The sequence below is a fragment of the Natrix helvetica genome (assembly GCF_964273705.1).
Source record: "Natrix helvetica genome assembly, chromosome: 4".
NCBI lineage: Eukaryota > Metazoa > Chordata > Lepidosauria > Squamata > Natricidae > Natrix > Natrix helvetica.
Genome location: NC_138550.1, coordinates 94,339,487 through 94,364,932, shown reverse-complemented (window position 1 = coordinate 94,364,932; position 25,446 = coordinate 94,339,487). Strand labels below are relative to the sequence as shown.

At 40.6% G+C, this 25,446-nt stretch overlaps 1 protein-coding gene across 1 annotated transcript in view; it reads right to left on the bottom strand.

The window, feature by feature from the left end:
• MYLK4 (myosin light chain kinase family member 4) overlaps positions 1–25,446 on the bottom strand; it is a 118,816-nt gene that overhangs the window by 19,619 nt on the left and 73,751 nt on the right. The window contains exons 3-8 of the mRNA XM_081951858.1: positions 14,257–14,323; positions 10,665–11,091; positions 7,549–7,823; positions 3,917–4,022; positions 3,178–3,271; positions 962–1,071 (exon numbers count right to left, since the gene is read on the bottom strand). Coding sequence (XP_081807984.1) covers positions 962–1,071; positions 3,178–3,271; positions 3,917–4,022; positions 7,549–7,823; positions 10,665–11,091; positions 14,257–14,323 — 1,079 coding nt within the window. The remainder of the gene's footprint in view (positions 1–961; positions 1,072–3,177; positions 3,272–3,916; positions 4,023–7,548; positions 7,824–10,664; positions 11,092–14,256; positions 14,324–25,446) is intronic.

Sequence of the window (25,446 nt, the reverse complement as noted above, 5' to 3'; positions counted from 1 at the left end):
AGAGACAGAGAGGGAGAGAAATGACTGCTTTAAGAATATGAACCCTCTAATGCATTCATGACATACTTCAGTAGTAATGCACATGCTTTATATGCAAAATTAAATCCCAGATACAGTATCTCTAAGCACATTTAACTGAAAATGTTGCCAATCTAGTTCATACTTCCCCCTTCTCCTTCCCCCTTTCAGGATACCTTGTAAAGTTGCATATAAAAATTCAAATAACCCAGTCAAATTGTATGTTTCAATACATCCATATCAGGGGTGGGTTGCTGCCGGTTTTACTACCGGTTTGCAACCCACGTGCAGCTCGCGTGCATGCACTATTCAATGGAAATTGTTCTGTGCACATGCGCAGAACAATTTACAGTGAACTGTGCACTCACAGTCACTAAAATCCAACATGGCAGCGACATCAGTGGCGGCGAGGAAACCAGTTCGGAAGCGTGTCAGGCCTGGGTCGCTGCTGGTTCTGCGACCCAGGCCTGAATTCTACTACTGGTTCAGCCGAACTGGGCCAAACAGGCAGCAACCCACCTCTGATCCATATGCAAACAGAAGTTGATTCAACCTCTGTATGGTTTCTAATTTTGAATCTGTAATATCTGCACAGAGGTATTAAGTGCAGACACTGGTTCCAATAAAGGAATTTCCTAAAGGTGAATTTAGAAGATTTTTTTTCCTCCTCAGAACTTACTTCTGCTCAGTCACTATGTAATCTTTATAAACCTGTTCCAAGTTAAGTATGTCAGAGGAAAATGGAAGATGTAGGTTGGAACTGAACAGCTGTGTAAACTATAGAGGATGTCTATATCCTCTACACTCCTATGAAATATAACTATGAATTGCTGTGTTTAGCATACTGTTGGCTGAGTAGGGAATGAGGAGGATCACATTAAAGGCTTTGGTTCCAGACACAGCTGAGAAAGATAAGCAGAATAAGCATCTGATTGATACGTACTATTCCATAATAAGGACAACATCATTTTTTGATTCAAAAGCATCATACAGCTGAATGATGTTCATGTGGGTCAATTGATTCATGATATTAATCTCATTTTTTACTTCATCCTGCAAAGAAAAAAAGAACGTTGTTACATTTGAGGAGAATGTAGCAAAAATCTTGATGTCATCTTTAGTATTGTTGATTTTCCTGCCTCCGTGTATTTGTTTAAACTCTTAAAGCACCCTTTCCCAATGCAATGCAATCCCAAAGTGCTAAACCTTTGGAGATATCCACCAACAACGTTCATAATAGACAGATCAGGTTTTATCTAAATAGATTTGGTGGCTACAGTGCTCCAAATTACGCACGACAACAAAATGAATGCTTTGCCCAAATCTTCAGTACTAACTCTGGCGTTGTGAGGTTACAGATCAGAGAGCAGAACTCATAGCAAATATTTTTCCTTAAGATTTCAAGAGCAACTGCAATTCAGAAGAAGTCACGACTGTCGTTCTTTAGGTCTCTACTCAGGTAGACATTACTTCTGCTCCATCTGATGAGCTAGAAGTACTTTCTACTCAGGCAGTTTTATTTACAATATAAACCTACTTTATATTGTTGGTCAGGTGAACTCTCTATAATGTTTAAACTGGCAAGCTGAATGCTGTTCCAGAAAAAGACTAAAGAAAGCAGTTGAGTTGTGACCAAGGATGAGAAAAAATATCTTAAGGTCTTTACAGGAAAGAGCAGGAGAGAAAAGTATAAGAGGCTTATACCTAGGCTTGCTTGCTTAGAAAGATGATGAGAGAGGGGGTGGGAGGAGAGAGAGATTGAGATTCTGTGTTCTGAAGCAGGCTGATCTTCTGAATATATGCAATTTTTTTTCTTGACTAAAATGCGATAACATATCTGGGGGAAGAATCAATCTTTTGGGCTTCTGTTATTCCCTAGTTCCTAAGAATAGGATTAAGTTTCCAGAATAATGGAGAATTACAATTGTGGCTGACCTTTGATCTGATAGTCTCTTTCAACTTGAAATAACTCTCATGGGGACATTTGTTTTTTTCTTGACAACAATGTAGATCTGACTTGCCATTTCTGCCTTCCGAGCTTTTTGCTTTTTACTACTTAAATCTAGTTTATAGCATGGTATTCCTATGTGGCTTCCCACCCAAGTATAGGGTATGCTTAACTTTCAATTCCAAAGCAGAGTCTTGAGGCACTCTGCAATGAAGCTTTGCTAAATTGTTGTTGGACAAATGAGCAAAAGCTGAGAAAAGAGAATAAGATTTTCTTCCTAAAATAATAATGTGAAAGAAATTACAATAAAGAGCCTTGATTTCTGACCTCTGCTTTATAGATTATAGATTAATTTGATGTGGGGAGGTGGGGAGAGAGTGAAGTGGAGATTTCAAAGGCTGCTCTTTGTAAAAATAGCTAAGATCTTTATATCACACAAAAAGCCAAGTTTGTCCAGGTGAAACCAAGTCACTAGAAACAAACCATGCATTGCTCTAAGGCAGCGATGGCGAACCTTTTTTGGCTCACGTGCCATAAGTGGGGGGAGCGCAGGTGGGTCGTGTGCGGGCGTGCCGCACCCATAATGCATGCATGCACTACAGGCATGACCCCCCCATTTTTACATGCTTTTTTCGCCCTCCCCAGGCTCCAGAGGCTTTATAGGAGCCTGGGGGAGGGCAAAAACAGCCTCCCCTGCCCCCCCCAGACGCCCTCCAGAGGTGTCAGGGACCGTCCAGAGGATTCCCTGACGCCTTCGGAGCTCTAAAAATGACCCTCCGAGCAAACCGGACGGTCCCTGAAGCCTTCGGAGCACTCAAAACAATCCTCAAAGCAAACAGGAAGTGACTTCCGGTTTGCTCGGAGGGTCGTTTTGAGCATTCTGAAGGCATCAGGGAAGCTCATGAAGCCTCCGGAGGGCCTCCGGGGGGGGGAGGCTCTTTTCGCCCTCCCCAGGCTCCTATAAAGCCTCTGGAGCCTGGGGAGGGTGAAAAATGGCTTTAAAAAGGGTGAACTCAGTGCCTTGCGTGCCCTGACAAATGGGTCTGCGTGCCACCTGTGGCACACGTGCCATAGGTTCGCCATCACTGCTCTAAGGCATGGGTGTCAAACTTGCCATGTCACGTTGCTGTCATGTGATGTTTCACAATGTTTTCCCCAGGGGTGGGTGTGATGCATCCAGCCTGCAGGCTGCCAGTTCAAACCCCACTTACCTTTTCCTTTACATTCCTGGCTTTTATAATTTTGGCTGCTAATTTGAGACCTGTCTCTTTTTCTTCACATTTATGCACCTGGCCAAATCGTCCACTAGAGAAAGGGGAAAAAAAGCATAATTGAATTCAGATGTCAGGTGACTTTTCATTTCATTTATTTTGAAGTTAGGGCAGTCCTAGGGGTTAGGAGAATCAGTTGCCCTGACACTGTAAGGCGGATCTTATATACTTGCTAAAACATTATAATAAAAGATTTAGGACATCAACATGATTGCTCCTACTTCCAGAAGAGAAGCAAGAAAAATGACAATGCCCACCAGTCTTCTGGCTGGTCGCTTCAGTAAATGGCGGGGTGGACAAAATAGAGCTTTAAGACCAGCAGACTTTCCTTCTCATGAAAGTGTCATGCTCTGAGGTAGAATTTAGATAACTCATTCATTTTTAGTATAGGATAGACCATTTATTTGAACCGTGAATTGATTTGTTTGCTTGGTAAGAAGAAGGACTTCCTGAACCCCCAGAATAATCCAGGTCCAGAAACCATCAACTTTCTGTTCAGTCATTGATTTAAAAGATGTAAACCATTGTTATTCTGGACTAGGATGGCTATCTTATTGCTTCATCCAAATTACACTGCTACTTAATCTGCCCTATAGTAATCTAGGACAGTATCCAGGGATTGGTCTGATTATTTTAAGAGATTCTGCACTGAACGAACTATAATTTTGGTTCAACTTACCCTCCCAAAACTTCATTCTTGAAGATTTGATAGAAGCTACTAATCCCAGCTCTTTTTGCTTTGATGATCTTGTGATCAAAAGGAGCAGGCGGTGAGGGCATGTTATCTGTAAATGATAAACACAAAATGTCACATCTGATATGAACTAATAATTGAGAGACCCTCATGTTTATATGGGTATGCATCCACTTGAGGCAGGTTTTTGACTGCTGGCAACTGCCTGGAGAAGTTTTCAAAAGTAGTTGGCTATTGACTGCTTCCTAGAGCTGAGAGAGAACGACTAGCCCAAGGTCATCCAATTGGGTTTCTGCCTAAATCAGGATTAGAATTCACTGTCTCTCAGATTCTATCCTGGTATCTCAAAATTATTTTGTGTGCCTTTCAAGTTTTTGTTCAGGTATTAAATGTAATGAGCAACTTCAAATGTCTATTTTCCCTTCTTCGGGGTCTTAGTCCTGGGCATTGTTGTTTCATGACAGCTTTCATTTTGACAGTGCAAAAGATTCATTGTTTTCTGAAAATCTCAAGACCTGGCTTGGAATAGGATCCCACAAATTCTATCATGGTGGATTCTGACTTGGTAGGTCCTAAAAGAACTTTGTAACTGTTTGAAAATTTGAAAAACATAATGTTGATGACCTAGAAATACAGACTTGTAATGCAGTTGGAGGCTACACAGAGCTACCTATTCATCTTAATAAAGTCAACTTTTAATCAGTGGAACAGCTTGCCTCCAGAAATTGTAAATGCTCCAACAAGTGGAAGTTTTTAAGAAGATGTTGGATAACCATTTGTCTGAAGTGGTGTAGGGTTTCCTGCCTAAGCAGGGGGTTGGACTAGAAGATCTCCAAGGTCCCTTCCAACTCTGTTATTCTATTCTATTCTATTCTATTCTATTCTATTCTATTCTATTCTATTCTATTCTATTCTATTCTATTCTATTCTAACCTTCATTGTATCCAAGCAGCACGAACATGGGAAAGATGAAATGAAACAACTATAAATTGATATCTTAGGCATCAGGAAGTCAAAATGGATTGGACACTTTCAGTCAGAAAACCATACTTTTTATTCTTAAGGACATGAAAAACAAGAAGAAACAGCTTTGCTTTTATAATTAGGAAGAGCATAGTAAGAATTGTACTTCGTTTCAATGTAATCAATGATGGTATCAATTAGACTTCATGGGCAATCCCTTAATATGACAACCTTTTAAGTTTATGCTCCAATCTCCAAGGCTCCAATGAAATCTTCATAGCTCATACTGTGTTGAAAAATCAAAATCATGCCTCTATACATGGATATCATATCACCAGATGAAGTATATAGCAGTGACGTGCAGTCAGGGGAGGCAGGGGAGGCAGAGCCTCACCTCTCTCATCATGAAAACAAAAAAAAAATTACTCCGGGAAGCTGCGAAAGTGGCTAGGAGAGGCACGGGGCTTGATTTAGCCTCCCTGGACATCAGCAGCCCCAAGTGCTCCAATCTCGCCATTTTTTGCATTGGGCGAGCCCGGGATCCTTGCAAGGGGAATGGGACCACGTGTGCAGGAGGGCCCTCAGCACCAGCCTCAGATCAGTGCAGCCGCGGTCCCCTTCATGTTGGCTCAGGAAGGAGGGGAATGGGACCATGTGTGCAGGGGAAGGGGACCGTGGCTTGCGCTGATCTGAGGCTGGCACTGAGGAGCCTCCTGCACATGTGATCCCATTCCCCTCCTTCCTTCTCCGATCGGGCTGCGCCCGTGCGATCAGAGCAACCACGCGGTTTGATGACGTCACCAGCCTCACCAGCCATAAACCTCACCGCACGTCACTGGTATATAGAAATCAAATTGACAATATTATTGCCAAAAGGAAGCAGAGGAGCTAAGGTACTGACTGTGGAACAAATCATGAGCTGGTCATCTGCTAATTTATTTATTTATTTAATCTCTATCTTGCCTTTATTACTTTATAAATAAGGCAGTAAATATACCTAATTACTGCTCTTTTCTATTTCCCCCCAAAATCTGGGGTGATTCAGGCTGAGAGAGAGTGACTGCCCAAAGCCACACAGTTACAAATTAAGCTAAAACAGACAAAGAAAACCAATAATTTTCCAATATGATCTTGAACATATATCCACCCTCTTCAAGGAGAATATCAGAAATCATGCTGACGTACTGAGCTTCAATGATTAAAGACTCAGAGGAATTACAAATGAACTTAAAGAAATGGTTAAAGTTGAATGTGAAAAGAAAATGCATATACATACATACATACATACATACATACATACATACATTGCATTTGTGCTGATAAATAAATAAAGGGAGACTAGTATAGATCTATTTCAAGCTATTTAGCTCTCATCAGCTAGCCATACCCTTACTGGGAATTGAACATGGGCTATATTACATATTAGACAGTTGTATTAGCCATTAAGCCACAGGCTCTCCTCCTTTATCAGCTAAGCCAGGGAAATAGGTATGTATTGTCTCACAACCCCTGGTATGGCCAAATATGGGAGGGAGTATACTGCTTCCCTTTTCTGTCTTTCAGCTCACCCTAGGAGCCATCCAGAAAGAAAGCCATTTTTCTGGCAACATAAACATTTTTCAGGCAACATTTAAAAAAAGGCTTTCTGCCTGGATGGCTCCTAGGGTGAGCCGAAAGACGGAAAAGGGAAGCAGTATGCTCCCTCCCATATTTGGGCATACCAGGGGTTGTGACACAATTTGTGTGTGTGTGTGTGTATGTGTGTGTGTGTGTATGAAGAGATGAAAGCAAACTCTGGAAATTACCAAGAACAGAGAAGCCAAAGCCTAGGAAGACAAAAATATCAGGAAGAAACTTAAAAGAGTTTAGAAAGCACTGTAGCAGCCCTGAAGGTCTTGGAAAACAAATTGGAATGCCATCAGGCCCCTATAACTACAATGATGGCAACTGTGAAAGCCATCTTATTCCCTTGACACTGCATGGAAGTGAAAGTTGGACTTTAAAGAAGCATGATAGGAAAAATATTGACATTTTTGAACTTTTGGAGAAGACGCCTGAGAATACTGTGGACAGCCAAGAGAAGAAATCAATGGATCATCAAACAAATCAATCCAGAGCTCTCAATCGAGGGACAAATGACCAGCTTCAAATTATCCTACTTCAGACTCATTACGTGAAGGCCCAGCTCTCTGGAAAAGGCTTTAAGATGGAAAAGATGGAAGGAAACTAAGAGGACAAACAATAAGCTGGAAAATACAGTGAAGGGCGCATCTTTGGGAGACATGTAAGAATAGGAATAAATTGTTATGGAGAAAATCTATCTGTGTTGTCAATAGGAGCTGAAACAACTTGGTGGCACATTTAAGGAAAATTTAATTTAATATTAAAACAACTTGCTTCTATTTCTGTGCATCTAGCAAAGCACAAACCTTATAATCTGGCAATCAAATAAATCAATAAAAAGGTTAATAACAATAATAGGCAAAAGAACACATTGCACTTCTCATTCTCAGATGGGATTTTCAGCTGGTATAGCTAACAATCCAAATGTTAATTCTTCTGTTAACAGAGGAATGTAGAGAATGAAATACAAATGCATTCTTTTTGCTTGCAATTAGTACATTATTTTATATATTTTAAAAGCTAAGTTGTACCAATTATAAAATTATCCCCTTTTGAAGCTTCTGGCTTCATTTTGTTCTTGTTGGCAGCTGTTGATTTAGATGCGACTGTTTTCCCAGGTAAGGCAAATTCTGTTGTTTTTGGCTTAGCTGCTTCTTTTGGTTTAAGTCCACAGCTGGCCTTCACTACATACACTCTGCTCTTTTTGTTGACATCTTTGAGAAAACTTTCCTTGTTCACACGACGCTTGCTGCTGCTGGTTTGCTCATCTTTCAAAAGGAATGAAACTTTTTCAGTTTCTTTACGCCTAGATGAGAAGATGTAGATTATTCTAGTGTCATCTTTGGAAGAGTTATGGATAAATATAAACAGCCCAAATGATAAGAAGCATTTTTTTAAGAGTTCATGGTTTATAAATGAATACATATTTCACTTTACTTTTTTACTTTACTTTACTTTTTATTTTATTTTTTATTTTTATATTCAGTTTATAGAGCTGCCCATCTCACATAGTTGATTCTCAGTGGCTTACAAGATTAAAACACGAACAGTATCAGAGAACTAAAAAGAAATTCCTGCAATTGTTTAATTAAAATAATTAAACTACACAATACAACCCAGAGGAGAAAATAGACGATTTAGGTTACCAATAACAGTTTTATGAGCTTTGCAACACCATTACAGTGGTTACCATTCGCAGGCCAGATGATAAATGTTTTCAGATTTTTTTGGAAGGCCAGCAAGATTGCAACCAGCCTGACCTCTGGGGGAATGATTTCTGTAGGGTGGGTGCAGTGAAAGGAAAGCTCCACTCTTGCTTCCATTAGCTGGCATTCCCTCGTAGATGGAATCCATATCCTGCCTCTTCTGTTGGACAAGTAAATGTAATTGGGCGGAGTCAGTCCCTCAAATAGCCTGACCTCGTGTCATATGGGACTTTATAGGTTATCCAACACCTTTAATTGAACCTGGAAGTAACGTGGTAGCTGAGGCAGTGTGCAGAGTAGCGGTATAACATGTGCAGACCTATCTGTGCACATAATTACCTTTGCTGCTGCATTTGCACTATTGAAGCTTTCAAATGTTCTTCAAGGGCAGCTTCATTTAGAGCACATTACAGTAATCTATACAGGAGGTAACCAGGACATGAATAACTGAGCATAAAGCCTCATTTATGTGGGGACTTGGTACAAGTGGTCTTCAGTTAACAATCACTTGTTTGGCAACTGCTTGAAGTTATGACAGCACTGAATAAGTGGTATTTATCACCAGCCCTGGCAGGTTTGGTGACTGGCTTGCACTTACAACCGATGCAACGTCTCATCTCATGTGATTCCCATCTGTGATGGCTTCCCACAATAAAATGGGAAAGGCAGCAGGGAAGGTCACGAGTGACTCTGGTAAGTCCCCCCCCCCCCCCCAAGCTTCCTTATACTCCCGTGACCCTGCATTGCTCATTGCCTGCCTTCTTGCATTTATTTATTGCATTTATATATTCAATGTATATGCTGCCCATGTCACTATTGAAGCAATTTTGGGTGGCAAATAAGTTTATATCCCCTTTCCCCAGTTTTATGTGCTTTTGTGCGACCTGCGCTGGGCCTCCCAAGACATGCCCCAACCTCCACAACTCCCCTATGGCTCTTCTGGGCTTCTTATTTGAAGCTGTCTATTTCCTGGCAATGACAATCAGGACTGCCAGGATTGTGGTTGCTAAGTGATGTGATCACATGCCATCATATTGTACATCATTTAGCAATGGCAATCATAACTGTCATAACCTGAGGACTACCTGTATACCATTTTACTGCCAACGAAATGGCAGAACATTAGAACAGGAATAGATCTTGTAGGTATATGAGACAAATCCCCTCCCAGCTAAATTGGGAACCTTACAGAGCAGACAGCTGACATTTTATCATTATCTCACAAGCTTCTACAACATGTTGGGTAACTCGTTATATATGTGCATAACATATTATGGATTCTATCTAACTTACAGAATATTTTTAAGGGAGATGGTTTTGGTTGAATAGAACTATTCAATTTCTCTTCAAAATTTTAGAGTATGGTATGTTGTTCTTTCCTTCTCTAGAATTCAACACCTATCAAATTATTGTTATTACTTGTTTCATTATGGGCAGGAACATTAAGTCTTGCTATCAATTTCATTAGTAACGTGTCAACATTTCTGTAAGAATGTTTTCTTTGTTGTCCAAAAGTTCTAAACCAACCTAATCCAACAGGAAGTTTTCTTATGCGTGTTTTGTATTTCTGATTCCGGGTTATACCAATGAGATTGCAAAATAATAATAATTCCTTGTCCAATAAAAGCCAAGACTTGAGAGGATTATAAGTAATGCAAGACCAACATTTGGACCAAGTATCCTACAACATGTTGAACAAGTTTTGTATTCTTGTCAACAATTGTTAGGCTAACAATTATTTCAACATCTGCTCAAGTCAATTAGAAAAAAGTGTAAGTTGGATATTGCATTCTTTTTAACACAGAAGGACAAGACCAGAAGGCCAATACTTCAAAAAAAGTGTTTGTAGAGGCTTCATAGTCCAGGCTTGTTTAATGCAGGGAATTCAAAATAGAACATTCTAGTCAGATGGCTAGCCTGTTTCTGCTTCACAGCTTTTAATGAGGGGGTATCTATAATTACACTAAGGAATTAATTCCTTTGTCAAACTATCCCCACATTCCATATATTTCTCTTAATACTTAACCTAAATTTATATTTCTATAAGTTACTCTTTGACTTTTGCCTTTCTCCATCTGATACTTCTTCAGAGCTACTATATCCATCCCCCCCCCCAATAATCTCTTTCCAGGTTGTATAGTGTATCTTTGTGTGTGGATTATCTTTAATCTAATGATCCAAGGCAGGGGAGCCAAACTCATGGCCCACGTGCTTCATGTGTCACGTGCTGGCTATGCCCACCCCCCCGGTTTAGCAAAGGGGAAAAAAGTAACGATATGTCACGTGACGAAAACATGTTGCCGCGAGTTTGACACCCCTGATCCAAAGTGATAGTGTGTGTGTGTGTGTGTGTTACAAATCTAGCTTCTATAGTTCAATAAACATTGCATGATGCTATAAGAATACATCTAAAGGGAGATAGTATGGTATTAAAAACATACTTGATATCTGCATCTGCGATTGATTTTTTTCTTTGAGATGTTTTTTCTGATACTTCTGCTTTTTCATCCCTGGGAATATCTTTTCTTTTGTCATCTTCTCCTGCATTCCTTGGACTTCCTTGAGATCCATCATGCTTCTTCACAAGTCCTGGATCATCACCTCCTGTATCTGGGTTATTTTGACTTTGGTTGGCTTCATTTGCATTCACTTCCACTGGACTCTTTCCTGAGGTCTTCTGCAGGGAACTTTTCCAACTGTTGCTATGATGCCACTCTGCAGACTCTTTAGACTCAGAAGAGTCACGAGATTTGGGGGAGTTTCTCTGAACAAGAAATGGGTTTGCCTTCTCTGTATTCTCCTTGTTGAGTTTATGGACCTTTTCTGTATGAGAATGTGATTCTGACTTCTCATCAGATCCATCTAGAACTAAGGGGGGGGAAATACCAATGATTTCAGTAAAAAGAATACTTATGCAACATCATTCAGTTATTCACACTGCAGAAACTTCTTTTTCCTTTCCACACTGCAGAAACTTCTTTCCCATAAACTGGAAAGTCAGGGACTTTCCAGTTTATGATGTGATGCAGTCAACCACTAAGAGTCTAAATATTATATATTATAAAGATTGTATTCTTCTCACTCAAGGGTATTTCTAGTTGAAGAATTCTGACCACTGTTATTCATTGCTCTTCTTTTAAAACATTTCCATCCATTTTCCACATATGAAGCACAACTTCCAAGTAGCATAGGAATCCAACCCAAATGTTACAGGGAAGCAGGGAAGAAAAATGTAACTCAATAACAGACATGTTGCACCTAAAGTGTACAGTTACGCCCCAGATAAACTTTATTAGTATAGTATAGTATAGTATAGTAATAGTAATAGTAATAGTATAGTATAGTATAGTATAGTATAGTATAGTATAGTATAGTATAGTATACCGTGTTTCCCTGAAAATAAGACCATGCCAGATTTTCAGGGTGGGCAAAAATATAAGCCCTCCCCCAAAAACAAGTCCTAGTGAAGGGGTGGGTTTAGCCAGAACAGGGGGCAGTCCTTCCCCGGTTACCTCAGGGCTTCTCATCCCCTTAATTGGATCAGCTGAGCCACTCCATTCACAAAACAACTGATTTGCAGGTGTCGCTCAGGCCTCTGCCTCCAGCAAACACCAGTCGCTTTTGCAGCCAATTGCAGCTGCAAAAGAAACTGAAGGCCAAGCAACACAACCCAAATGCCTCATGCCCTCTTTACCTAATGGTGGCAGTCACAGCAGGCAATTCCGTCCACGGAACAGGAAAGGAAGGTATGGAAATCAATACATCTGGGACATTGGAAGAAGCCCTGCGAGGAGACGTCACTGCTGATGTGCAGGAAATCCTTCCCCCATCCGCAGATCATCCTTTCAAAGAGGAATTTCACCAGGATAGAGACACAAACGCTGCCTTCAGCCACCTCTTCGTCCTGGTGAAACTCCTCTTCGAAAGGACGATCTGCAGTCCGGGGGTGGGGGGAGGGAGAGATTTCCTGCACCTCAGCAGCAGCGTCTCCTCACAGAGCTTCTTCCGATGTCCCAAGTGTATGGATTTTCATGTCTACAGGAGGTCGTTTCTCACCTGCATATTCACATTGAAGGCATGAAATGAGGTGTTTTTGCAAATGGCTTGAAATATAGAGGAGGATATTCCTGCCTCTCACCCTGTTCTGAAGGCCAGCACAGACTGAGAACAGGATGAGAGACAAAATCCCCCCTCCCCATTTTCAAGCAGTTTGCAAAAATGCCCCATTCCAAGCCTTCACATTATCCAGGATTGCAGCATTGAATGATCGGAATGGGGCATTTTTGTAAACGGCTTGAAAACCGTTTGTCTCTTATCCTGTTTTCAGTCTGTGCTGAGCTTCAGAACAGGGTGAGAGGCAGGAATATCCCCCTCCACATTTTCAAGCCATTTGCAAAAACGCCCCATTTCGAGCCTCCAGCATATTCCAGGATTGCAGGCTCGAAATGGGGCATTTTTGCAAATGGCTTGAAAATGGGGAGGGGAGATATTCCTTCCTCTCACCCAGTTCTGAAGCTCAGACAGAACAGGATAAGAGGCAAAATCCACCCCCCTTTTTCCTGGCAATTGTTCTTTCCTTGGCATCTCAGCGCAGACACACATCCCTCAAATGCTCTATCCAAAGCCTTCTCTGCATCTGTACAGAGTTCCCAAGGAAAGGATGGTGTGTGGGTGTGTGTGAGAGAGATCCCTAACCCCCCACCCCTCCCAAGGCAGCCACATCCCTCCATTAACCTGCTTTCCTGCTCAATTCTCCACTGCCATGTGCAGGGCAAGAAAAGTAGTTTGTGGGACTACTTCCAAGTTTGCGAGATTTTTTTTTTTTTGCAAGAAGTTGGAAGGTATTTTCTGGTATTTTTTTTTTACCATAGGCACGCAGTCTACTTTTCTTGTCCTGCACGTGGAGCAAAGAATAGAGCTGGAAAGCAAGTTAGTGAAGGGATGTGGCTGCCTTGGAGGGTTTGTGTGTGTGTGTGTGTGTGTGTGTGTGTGTGTGTGTTCTGCCAGGAAGAGCTCACCCACCCCCGTGAGGCCAGAGCAGCACAGTCAGCTGTTCGGCGGCCAGCAAGCAGGGCAGGCGAAGGCCAGGATTCAAGGAGAACTTGGGTCACTGTGGCCACAGGCAAGCATGTGGTGGGATGGAAAGGGTGGGGCTGGTGGGCTTGCTGCCTCCTGCACCTGAAAAATAATAAGACCTTCCCGAAAATAAGGCCAAGCCCTTATTTGGAGGGTCAAAAGAAAATAAGACCCTGTCTTATTTTCGGAGAAACACGGTAGTATAGTATAGTATAGTATAGTATAGTATAGTATAGTATAGTATAGTATAGTGTAGTATCTATATTAATTGCAAAAGAAGGCAGAAGACTATTCTTTTCATCCTTCCTATTTTAAAATTTTTGGAACCATAAAAAACTCTGAAAGGAAACTCTATATGGGTTCAGAACTTTAAATTCATTAATTTTATTTTATTTATTTAAATGTATTGATCACTCCACTCCAAAGGACTCTACAGTTAATATACAGTTAATTTGTTCGTCCCCATTCAGAGAACAGATTTTTCAGATGTTTGTCTGATATTTTGGGCCATTTCAAAAATAAAACAAGTGTATATTGTCAGTTGTGTTAACTGTAATTCCTTTGTTCTACTGAACAAGCCCTATTGTAGCTCAAATCGAAAATTCTGTTTGCAGTGAGCAACACAACCTCTCTAAGATTTAGCAAACAAGTTATGGCAACAGACAATTAAGGGGACACAGTGCTTTTAATATTGGTAAGTAACATGGCTGATCTAGTTACAGGAATGAGGTTATGCAATGCTGGCACAAGAAAAACACAACTAGCTGATCTAGAGGGATAGACTTGGCACAAGTCCCATGGGCAAAAAGCCAAGGTTAAGAAATTTTATCCCAGAATGCCCTGGGGTGAAAACCCCTTTTTTCCATTTGACAAATCATATTCTCCTTGTCTAGGGCACAAAGCTGCAAAAACAATACCACTTGTGTTAGTTTTCAGAGAAAGAAAAAGATATCTAACCTGAGGAATCAGGCATTTTTTTCTTTTCTATAGATTTTGTTCCCTTTGCAGTCAGATACGACTTTTCCTATGGGAAAAACAAGCAAACAGGTCAAGGTTTCATAACATATTTCCTCTGTAAAATGTTGCATTTCCTTGTTCTAAGCACAGATTTTCCAGGACTGCCAATCAAAATCGAACTTTGACAGCATCTGTAATTATTTCCCCTTTCTGTCACCATTTATGAAATTCTTTCACCTGAATTTTGTAATTGTGCAATATACTTCTCTGAACTGTCTGGGGTTCCCTTAAAGAAGGAATTCAGAGTCCAGTCCCTGCTGCTAGATAATGTTTATTTCTTGGAAAGGTCTGTGCTGACTTGCATAAGCTGTTGTGTATGAAAATGTACTTAAGATTTTACTCTTATTCAACATTTGGCCATCATGAAGGTAAAATTTTAAATCTGAAATACTTAGTGAAATGTTACATCTTCTTTCCTCCTGTCATTGCTAGCTAGATAAATGATAGAACATATTTACATTCCCTAATGAAATTAAGATGAGCAGAATTCTCTGCAAACCTATTGAAAATAAAAGCATGAAATAATGAATATGCCAACCTACTGAAGATAAAAGCATGATAATGAATTTTGGTACTGAAATAAAATAAGCCAGTTAACTTTTAAAACAGTTAATCTAGAAGTCTATCTTAGGGATCCATAAAAATACAAATTTGAGGAGGCATGCCTTTCCAGACAACTCTCATTTTTGAAGGTTTTTTTTACATGAATATGTAATCAATGTGCAATTATAAAGTTATCTTAACAAAACCTAATTTAAAAAAAAACATTGACACATCTTAGATCTATTGCAACAGAAATGGTTTTCCAACAACTATATTTTGAATTACATTATAAAACCATACAAAGCAAGCACATAAGGCTTTTTTGTTACCGAGAGAGAGAGAGAGAGAGAGAGAGGGAGGGAGGGAGGGAGGGAGGAGAGAGAGAGAGAGAGAGAGAGAGAGAGAGAGAGAGAGAGAGAGAGAGAGAGCCCTCAAAATAGGCAAAGCATGGAAACAGTGTGTGTGAGAGTGTGCGTGTGTATAAATTGCAATTTGGAATCTACGTCTGATCTCCAGGTGGCTATGCAGGTTTTGCAAGGCAGGCAATAAATATCTTTTTCAAAGCAATATCGATCACATCCTAATTATGTCACCCACTTTCAACACAGCCCTTTCCAGACAGATGCCAACTGTAAGAAGCATGTTTCCAACACTAACATATATGTCTTCACCTTCTCCTTGAGAATGGCTAATATTTTATCTAGTTGGCCAATGAGACAGTACTAAACATGGCACTAGCTGCCTCTATTCCTGCCCTTTGCTACCTTGTGTGGCATGTTTTAAAACTATCCGACAGCATCTGCAGTTGTGGGTGTTTGCAAGGTGGGATAAGGAGTCTCAGATTCCTGAGTGAGTCAGAGGGATTCTTTTTTAGGACAATTGTTTTTGATAATTCACATATGAATTGGACCATATGAGAATGTTCTGGTGTATACTGTGCCCATTTATCCACAGCTAAACGTATAGGTTTTGATAAGTTCTTCTATCCAACTATTGTAGAGCTGGTATAACAATAACCATACCATTGCTACTGGGATATTTCTTAATCGCTATTAGCAGTTAAGACTTTTTGGGGTCAAATTCAACTCCTGTTACTATTACAAATGTTTCCACACCCATGTTCCTTGGCAACTATACAGAAGGGATTTGGGGAAATCCTCATCAGATATGGTTCCGTTTAATTATTCAAAATTATCCATCTGGCTGGGCATTTTCACTGATACAGTTCAATAAAATAGCTTCCCTTCTTTTTCTTTCTTTTTTATTGTCCTTTTTAATCTGGCACATAGCAAGGAACATTGGGATCTAAAGTTGATCTTTCTGCCAGAGTGTTAGAGTAACAGCCCATAAAAATTCAACATCTAAAATCTAAGAGATTTTCACAGTTCTGTGAAACCGATTAACATTCCCATTATTTAAAATAAAAACAGGACTGATCTGAAATTTTTTTTTACCCAAAATTTGTTATCATTTAAAGAATAAAGGTGGTTTGAAACTAATAGATAGCTTCTAACACTAATTGACACTGATAATTTAGAGACTTTACTTAAACAGACAAACAGAATGACCACGGGTGGGCCAAAAAGCAGTGAGGGGTGGGCGACTTTTGACTTCCTGCCAGTTTCCCCATTGACTTTCCTTGTAGGGAAAGTTACCATGGGCATCACAATGGTGTACCAATTTGGCAGCACTGAAGCAGCCACAATTTTGCCAAATGCCATGGAAGTTATGGACCCTGGATTTGGATACATTCTGTCAGCCCACTTGAAGTATATCGATTCAAAAATGGTTGTCATTTCACCTAATCAAAGATTACAAGCAATCAAACAGACACAAGAGTTTTGGTAGTATATAAATTATAAAGCCAGAACAGGCTTTAAAAAATAAAAATAAACTGACAAAATGCTGACTGTGGTTAGTAGTGAATTTATAGTATACCTTGTTTGGGTCTACATTTTCTGTAGTCTTCAGTGCTTCAGTGACATCTAGAGGATGCTTGTATGAATGTATTCCTCCACCCCAAAATTACACTATTAACTAATGGGGGAAGGGATAGATCATGCCTGGATTAATCCCAGACAGTTCTTTCATATAAGCATTCCATTTTCAAAAAAGCCAGCCAGAGACTTCTGAGCTAATTGTCTCCTATCACTTGACCTTCCGCTATTTTGTTATTTCAGGTAAACTGGCTATAATGATAGCTGATAAATATTAAACCACTATGCAGTTTAAACTGAAATTGCTGACTGGAACTAAAATAATAAAGACTCCAAGATATAAATGGTATCTTCAACATTTTGTATAAAATGCACAAAAGATTAAAAAATAAATAAAAAGGAAACCGCTTGTAACTGAAGCCCTCTCTTTGAACCTTACCACATTTTATTTAATTAAGAGTCCCTGTTGATTGAACAGTAGATAATTTACAGGTTTAATATGAGCAAATGTGTAAAAGAAATAAGTAAACTTTAAAACAAATTAATCTGAAAACAAAGTCAACTAATCAATTTTAAAAAGTACTAGGCATAGATAGTAAAATAGCAGTAATAAAATTAATTATAAGCCCACATTTCAGCAGAAAATTAACATTAAAAGTATCCTCAATAAACATGCATTAATCCAAGTTACAAATGTTTCAAGCTGTATCATCCACACAAATGATGAATAAGGGAAGAGTCACTTCCAAGTTAGACAAACTAAAACTGAGCTTTACATAATTATCATGGCAACTTCCCCACTGAAAGAATGGTTAAAACGGCACAACACATGGAAAATATTACTTGCAAGGAAATTAACTGTGATTTCCCACTATAAAAGGGACCACAAATGTGAAAGTGTGCATAATTATGTTAAAGAGCTACTTAATTTTTTTTTTTAAAAAGAGATTCCTATAACTGAGTTTAGGCATTCAAGTAGTGCCTGAATTCAGCCAAAAGGCATTATGACTGTTTCCCATATATGCCATTCCCATATATAATGAGGAGCCAGATCGTTGGGGGCAATATACTGACTCTATAAATCGCTTAGAGAGGGCTGTAAAGTACTGTAAAGCAGTATATAAGTCTAAGTGCTATTGCTATACATTAAAATATTTTTTTTTCTGAAAAGATTTTCAAGAAGTGTCTAAATAGTTTGTGTCCCAAGTATTTCCCCCTCCCACAACATCCCCTCCACAGTGGTCAAACAATATAATAAATCATAGAGGCACAAAATACCATTATACAACTCAATGAGAAACAGGGCATTTGTTAGGCTTGGAAGCCATGGTGGCATAGGGCCTCAAGCATGTCACAAATTAGAACATAGTCTACTATGGGAAACTGGGAGGTGGAGGGATTGTATAGAGCATGGGAGATGTGTAGTGAAAATAACATTCCTTCTCAGAAAGTCAAGGTTGTCTCATCCCTGCACCTGGACAGATGTGGATGGGAGGAATCTTCATGGCAATAACTGATTGGCCCTTTTGATGGACTCATGGGTGTTAGGCAATGGTGGGATACGACCGATACGCCCTGGTACGGGCGTACCGGTGCCTGCTGGGAGCATCAGGTGCTGTTCCGGTACGGTGTTCCAGAGGGCCCACCCGCCTGCATTCCTTACCTGTATTTGAGCTGTTTGGGGCTTCTGCGCCTGTGTCGAAACATGCAGCACCTGCGCAACACTCCACCAAGCAGCTGGAGCATTGCGGGCGGTAAGTACGCATGCATGGGTGTGCTGCGTATGTTCATGTGGTGGATGCCCGGTCCCGTTGCACCATACCAGTTGCAACGGGATCCGGAACCCACCACTGGTGTTGGAGCAGGGTCTTGAACTTTCAACTGGGTGGGGAAAACCTGGAAATTTTCAGATTTGTGTTCTTCCAGATGTGCCAACATGGCTCTTCTAATAAATTGGAGTTTTGAGGAACCTCTTGCCTTGGATTCTGATTTTATTGAGGATGCTATTTGGAACCCTGACAGCATACGTTTTTGTAATGACTCTAGAATATTCCTTCTCAGGGAATATTCATTGAAACTCCTTTTTGCCATTTTTTCAGAGAAAAGACCTGTCTTTGATAATGAAACCACTCTGCTTTAGAAGCTAATCCTTTTTAATAGCTTTTTACATCTAATTAATTTCTTGTAATGAGGAGAACATATTCATTGGAAGGGGAATGGAATGGTATATTTCAGACTATAGACCCAGGATTTATGTTTTATATATACCATATTTTTCAGTGTATAAGAAGCACCTTTTTTCTCCCTTAAAAGAAGGTGAAAATTTAGATGCGTCTTATACACTGAATGTAGCCCCACCCACCCACCAGCATCAACCCTTTGGCCTCTGCATCCCAGGAATTTACCTCTTACGCAGCAAACAGGGGCGGAGGCTTCACTAAACTATAGCAATCCTTACAGCCTGAAACAGCTGAAGTTCGGGGGGAAATTGAAAGTGAAATTTGCTGTTTGCTCCAGTGGCAAATTGCTGGGAGGCAGTTTTTTTTTTCTTGTACTAATCAGGCTGTTTGCTGCAAGGAGGTAAGTCAACAACTATAAATGCCTATACTATGTTCAAATTATTAGACTTATTTTTTAAAGACTGCTTTACTATTATTCTAGACAACTTAACAAAATGAAGAAGCTTTTTAAAATAAATGCTTGATCTGAAGAGACATCAATTTTAACAGCATCTGTACAAGTATAGTCTGAAATATAACACTACAAACAGTGTATATTTGGCAAATTGCTGAGAGGCAGATATTTTTCCCTTGTTTTCCTCCCCCAAATCTAGCTGCGTCTTATACTTCGGAGCGTCCTATACTCCAAAAAATAAGGTGTGTGTGTGTGTGTGTGTGTGTGTGTGTAGTGTGTGTGCGCACGCACGGGTACGCGTTTATGTGCGCGCACACACACACACACACACATAATGTTTGAATAGTCAATTTAGGCTTATACCTTACTACCAGTTAAGAAACCTTTGTGCTATTTTGTATGACTCTGAAGAATGTGTATTTGTCACAGAGAACTGATGTATCAAGGAAAAAGTTAAGCTAGAATTCCATTTTTTGCCCTGAGACTTCATTTCATATCAGAAACATCTGCTTTTCTATTGAGATCCCTTCACTCTAATCAGAGGTGGTATTCAGCAGGTTCTGACCATTTCTGGAGAACCGGTAGCTGAAATTTTGTGTCGTTCAGAGAACCGGTAAATACCACCTCTGGCTGGCCCCGCCCCACCTATTCTCTGCCTTCCAAGTCCCAGCTAATTGGGAGAAAATTGAGATTTTACAATCTCCTTCCCCTGCCATACCCACCAAGTCACCCACCAAGCCATACACACAGAACTTGTATTGAAATTGAATCCCACCACTGTAATCCCCATCCTTGGATATTTCAGACTAGAGTACACATTCTCTTGGGACTCCCATCTTCCACAGCTAGCCTCCCCTGCTACTAGAGACGAAGTCATTTGAAAGCTGTATAAAATATTTGCTTTCAATTACCACTTTCTCTCAGGTGTCCCAATCTGGCAACTGTGAAGCAGGTTGCCTTCAAAGAGGAAACCAGCATTGAGCCAGGATGAACAAGGTCTCCTTTTTATAAGCCCTCTGGCTGTTTTTTTTCTGGAGCATAATATTTGCCTGGATTCTTCTGAGAGCAAAGTGTTCTTAAAGCAATCAAGACAAAAAAACCTACTTTTAAATATCATGCCATTTTCATTCATTCCCATCTACCATAGCCTGGGCCAATGGTTGGATACGATTACTTTTAATAAACATGTTCTGGAAAAGGCAGGAGTTAGAGCTGAAGGCAGCTTTAGACATAAATTATCATACCATTAGCAGCAATTGGGGATTCCATCCAAAATTAACCGGGAGGTTTTATGAACACCTGACTTCTTTTTTGAAAGAGCCATTTGAATCACCTCCTTATGTACCAAGTCTCATCTGGCAGTGTTATAATATTCAACTTCCTTCTTCTTTTTAATTCCCTTTGATTTTTTCCCCCTTCTGCCAGAAGCTCTACAATGAATGTTTTTATGAAAGTTTAATCGTAAAATTCTGTCCAACATTCTATCCAACAAGGTGCAGTTCATTAGAGAGAAAAGTAAGGCAGGAAAAACCAACTCCCTAGGCATAGAATAGGCCAGTGATGGCTAACCTTTTCCAGACCGAGTGCCCAAAGTGGCCGAACCCAAAATGCAATGCATGCCCCCCACACATGCCCCTGCCCCCTGCACATATGCGTGCAACTCTCTGCACACCCCACCCCCAAGCATGCATGTTCCCCTCCACATGCACCCGACGCATGTGTCCTGTCACCCGCACATGCACACGTGACTCCCCCAGCTCACCCGGGCCACTGCACATGCATGCAGAGACCCAAAGGCCAGATGGCTGGTGGGAGGCACAAAGAGCTGAACTGGGGTGACAGGTCACGTGCCATCAGAGAGGGAGCTGCGTGCCACGTAAGTAGGTGTACGTTGGTTCCCCATCACGGGAATAGGAGATGCCTGGCTTAACAGTAGTAACTGTGAAAGGATATTGCTTTCCTAGTGGGCTGCAGCTGCCTAAAAAAAAAGCTAATGCAATCCTAGGCTGCATCAACAGGGGGATAGCATCAAAATCATGAGAAATACTAGTACCATTCTATATTGCACTAGTGAGGCCACACTTGGAATACTATATCCAGATCTGGTTGCACAGTTCAAAAAATATGTTGACATCCTGGGAAGGGTGCAGAGAAGAGCAACAAAAAATGATAAGGAGTCTGGAGGCTAAACCATATAATGAATGGCTAAAGGAGTTAGATATGCCTAGCCTAATGAATAAAAAGATTGGGGTGACAAGATAGATGTTTTCCAGTATTTGAGGGGCTATCACCAAGAAGAGGGGTCAACATATTCTCCAAAGCATCTGAGGACAGGACATGAAGCAATGGGTGGAAGCTTGTTAAAGGCAGATCCAACTTGAACTAAGGGGAAACTTCCTGACAGTGAGAACTATTCATCAATGGAACCACTTGCCTCCCAGAGTCATGGGTGCTCCATGGCTGGAGGTTTTCAAGAAAAGATTGGACAGTCATTTGTCCAGGATGATATAAGGTTACCTGCTTTGGGCAGGGGGCTGGACTAGAATAGCTAATAGCCAAAAGCCAACATGGGTTTGTCAAAAACAGATCATGCCAGACTAATCTTATTGCATTCTTTGACAAAGTGACAAAATTAGTGTACCATAAGAATGCCGTCGATATAGTTTACTTGGACTTCAGTAAGGCATTTGATAAGATAGACCATAACCTACTACTAGATAAAGTAGAAGAATGTGGGTTAGACAGCATCACCACCAGATGGATTCGTAACTGGCTGACCAACCACACTCAATGTGTAATCCTCAATGGAACTGCATCTACATGGAGGGAAGTATGCAGTGGAGTACCCCAAGGCTCTGTTTTGGGCCCAGTACTCTTCAACATCTTCATCAATGATTTGGATGAGGGAATAAATGGGGAACTCATCAAATTTGCAGATGACACCAAGCTGGCAGGAATAGCCAACACTCCAGAAGATAGGCTTAAGATACAGAAGGATCTTGACAAACTTGAACATTGGGCACTATCTAATAAAATGAAATTCAATGGTGAAAAGAGTAAGGTTCTACATTTAGGCAACAAAAACGGAATGCACAGGTACAGTATAGGTGGTATCTTGCTCAACAGTAGTAACTGTGAAAGGGATCTTGGAGTCCTAGTGGACAACCATTTAAATATGAGCCAGCAGTGTGCAGCAGCTGCCAAAAAAGCCAACACAGTTCTAGGTAGCTTAAATAGAGGGATAGAATCAAGATCATGTGAAGTGTTAATATTACTTTATAATGCCTTGGTAAGGCCACACTTGGAATACTGCATTCAGTTTTGGTCACCACGATGTAGAAAAGATGTGGAGACTCTGGAGAGAGTGCAGAGAAGAGCAACATAGATGATTAGGGGACTGGAGACTAAAACATATGAAGAACAGTTGCAGGAACTGGGTATGTCTAGTTTAATAGAAGGAAGGACTAGGGGAGACATGATAGCAGTGTTCCAATATCTCAGGGGTTGCCACAAAGAAGTGGGAGTCAAACTATTTTCCAAGGCACCTGATGGTAGAACAAGAAGCAATGGGTGGAAACTAATCAAGGAGAGAAACAACTTAGAACTGAGGAGAAACTTCCTGACAGAACAATTAATCAGTGGAACAGCTTGCCTCCAGAAGTTGTGAATGCCCCAACACTGGAAGTCTTTAAGAAGATGTTGGATAGCCATCTGTCTGAAATGGTATAGGGTTTCCTGCCTAGGCAAGGGGTTGGACTAGAAGACCTGCAAGATCCCTTCCAACTCTGCTATTGTATTATTGTATTAGAAGACTTCCAAAGTATCTTCCAACCCTGTGATTCTGCAGTTCCTTGATCTTTGGTCCTTTATGATTCCATCAGATTGATTCAAGCACCAAAATGAACTGGTCTATCACTTCAGCTCATCTGCATTTATTAGATCGTGTGTGTATGCATGTGTATATGTGTATTTACAACAACTATACTCTCTGCACCTCAAAGTGCCCTCAGAGAATTATTGGAATGTGACATTCAGCTTTTGTAGCTGTCCATTAATAACTACACTAACAATTACTAACCATATTAACTGTTATGATTAATTGAGTAATGATTTCAGTCTGTTTAATATATAAATCTTAACCAATCTCATATCATGGTTGTTGATATACATGTGCTTTCCTGATGCATCCATGTCTTATCTTAGCTTAGAGGTAATATCCACTAAAGATGATGATGGGCTGACAAGATTTAGTAGGACCTTTTAAGAGGCTCATGGTATGTCCTTGAATGTCTCTATGTATTTGGTGTGAACCAAATCGGTCCTGTGACTACTATACATAAAGACTTTGTGGCACTATACTACAAAGCAAGCAAAAGGCGTTGCAAAAGTATCCCAGCTTGCATGAATTGTGCTTGGATAAGCACAATGTTGTGTTTGGATATTGTGCAAGTACTGTCCTTGGTTAAGACTAAACACATTTTGTCCTTTTATGTCTTACATACTCAATGCTCATATTTCCACTCAGAATCAATAGATTATCCTTGTTGAGAATTGTCATGGCATCAAAGCTGTGCATGTTTTAACCGCATTCATGTTTTTTTTTTCATTCATTCAATTTATTTCCCATCTGGGATTTGAAGGCAATATTGATTAGAAGAAGAGTCTCACTTCGTTTTATCCCCATAACAACCTTGTGAGATTAGCTGGGCTAAAAGAGTGTGGCTGGCCCATTAGTCATTTATTGTCAGCCATGGTTAAATGAATACACTGGGATTTCTCTAGACTTAGTATCACATCTTATACTACAATGGCTCTGAATTCAATGAACTGTCAATACAAAAAGACCGGAGACATTCAGCCACTTTAAGGAACTTTTCTGAAGCTCCTCTACCAATCTTATTTTTGTTTTAGATCATGAATCAGCCACATGGAGCTCATAAGCATCTCCCTTTGCATACAGACAGCATGTTCTGGGCCCTCAAAATAATTAAAAATTAAGTTAAAATGCATTTTACAAATGGGTGACATAATTTCCTTATCTCAGGATGGTTTGAAAAGGTTCTCTTGCCATCTCATTAAGGTAGATCAGATCAGGCAAACACTTCACACAAAAACTAGAACTTTATTAAGAGCAGTGATATAACCTTGCAGGGTTCTTTGGCCCTTCACCTTACTCCTATAACCCAGGGAGTCAAGGAAGAGACTAATTGTCTTTGTGACACTCTCTCACTTCCCTGGACTTAATGTATATTTCTTCCATACTTGGTGTTTCCCCAGTAGCCTCTGGGTTTCTTCTCTAAAATCAACTTTATAACTCTCAATTTTCCTGAAGCCTCTGGAGTGTGAAAACTGCCTCCCCCGGACACCGGAGGCCCTCCCTTCTGGAGCTTCTGGGAGGCCTGTTTTTCCCCCTTCCCGAGCCTCCAGGTGGGCCCTGCATTCACCTGGCATCCAAAATGGGCCATGTGGAACTCCTGGGAGGAGAGGGGTGGGAGTGGAAGGGCAGGGCAGGGCAGGGTGGGCAGGACCATCAAGGTGTGGGATTTGGAGGTTCTCTGGACCAGCCATAACATTAGCTATGAACCCGTAGCAGCCCATCCTTGCACTACACCTCCCATTCTCACTATAATCATTAAATGATTCTAAGAGAGAACATTTATAGCAGTAGACCAAGTGCAACTGGCACTGCAATTATTTTGATGGCATGTTAAAGCAATCCTTTATTTGCCCAGACACTTTAAGACACTCCGCTCACACAGAGAGGGACTCCTCCGGGTGCCGTCCACTAAGCTGTGCCAGCGGGCGACGCCCAGGGGAAGGGCCTTCTCTGTGATGGGCCCGACCCTCTGGAATGACCTTCCCCCTGACATTAGAACGACCACGGACCTCCGCTCTTTCCGCCAGAGGCTCAAAACCCACCTGTTTAATCTAGCCAGCCTGGCCTAATTCCAGCTTTAATACAATAATACAATACAATAGTAGAGTTGGAAGGGACATTGGAGGTCTTCTAGTCCAA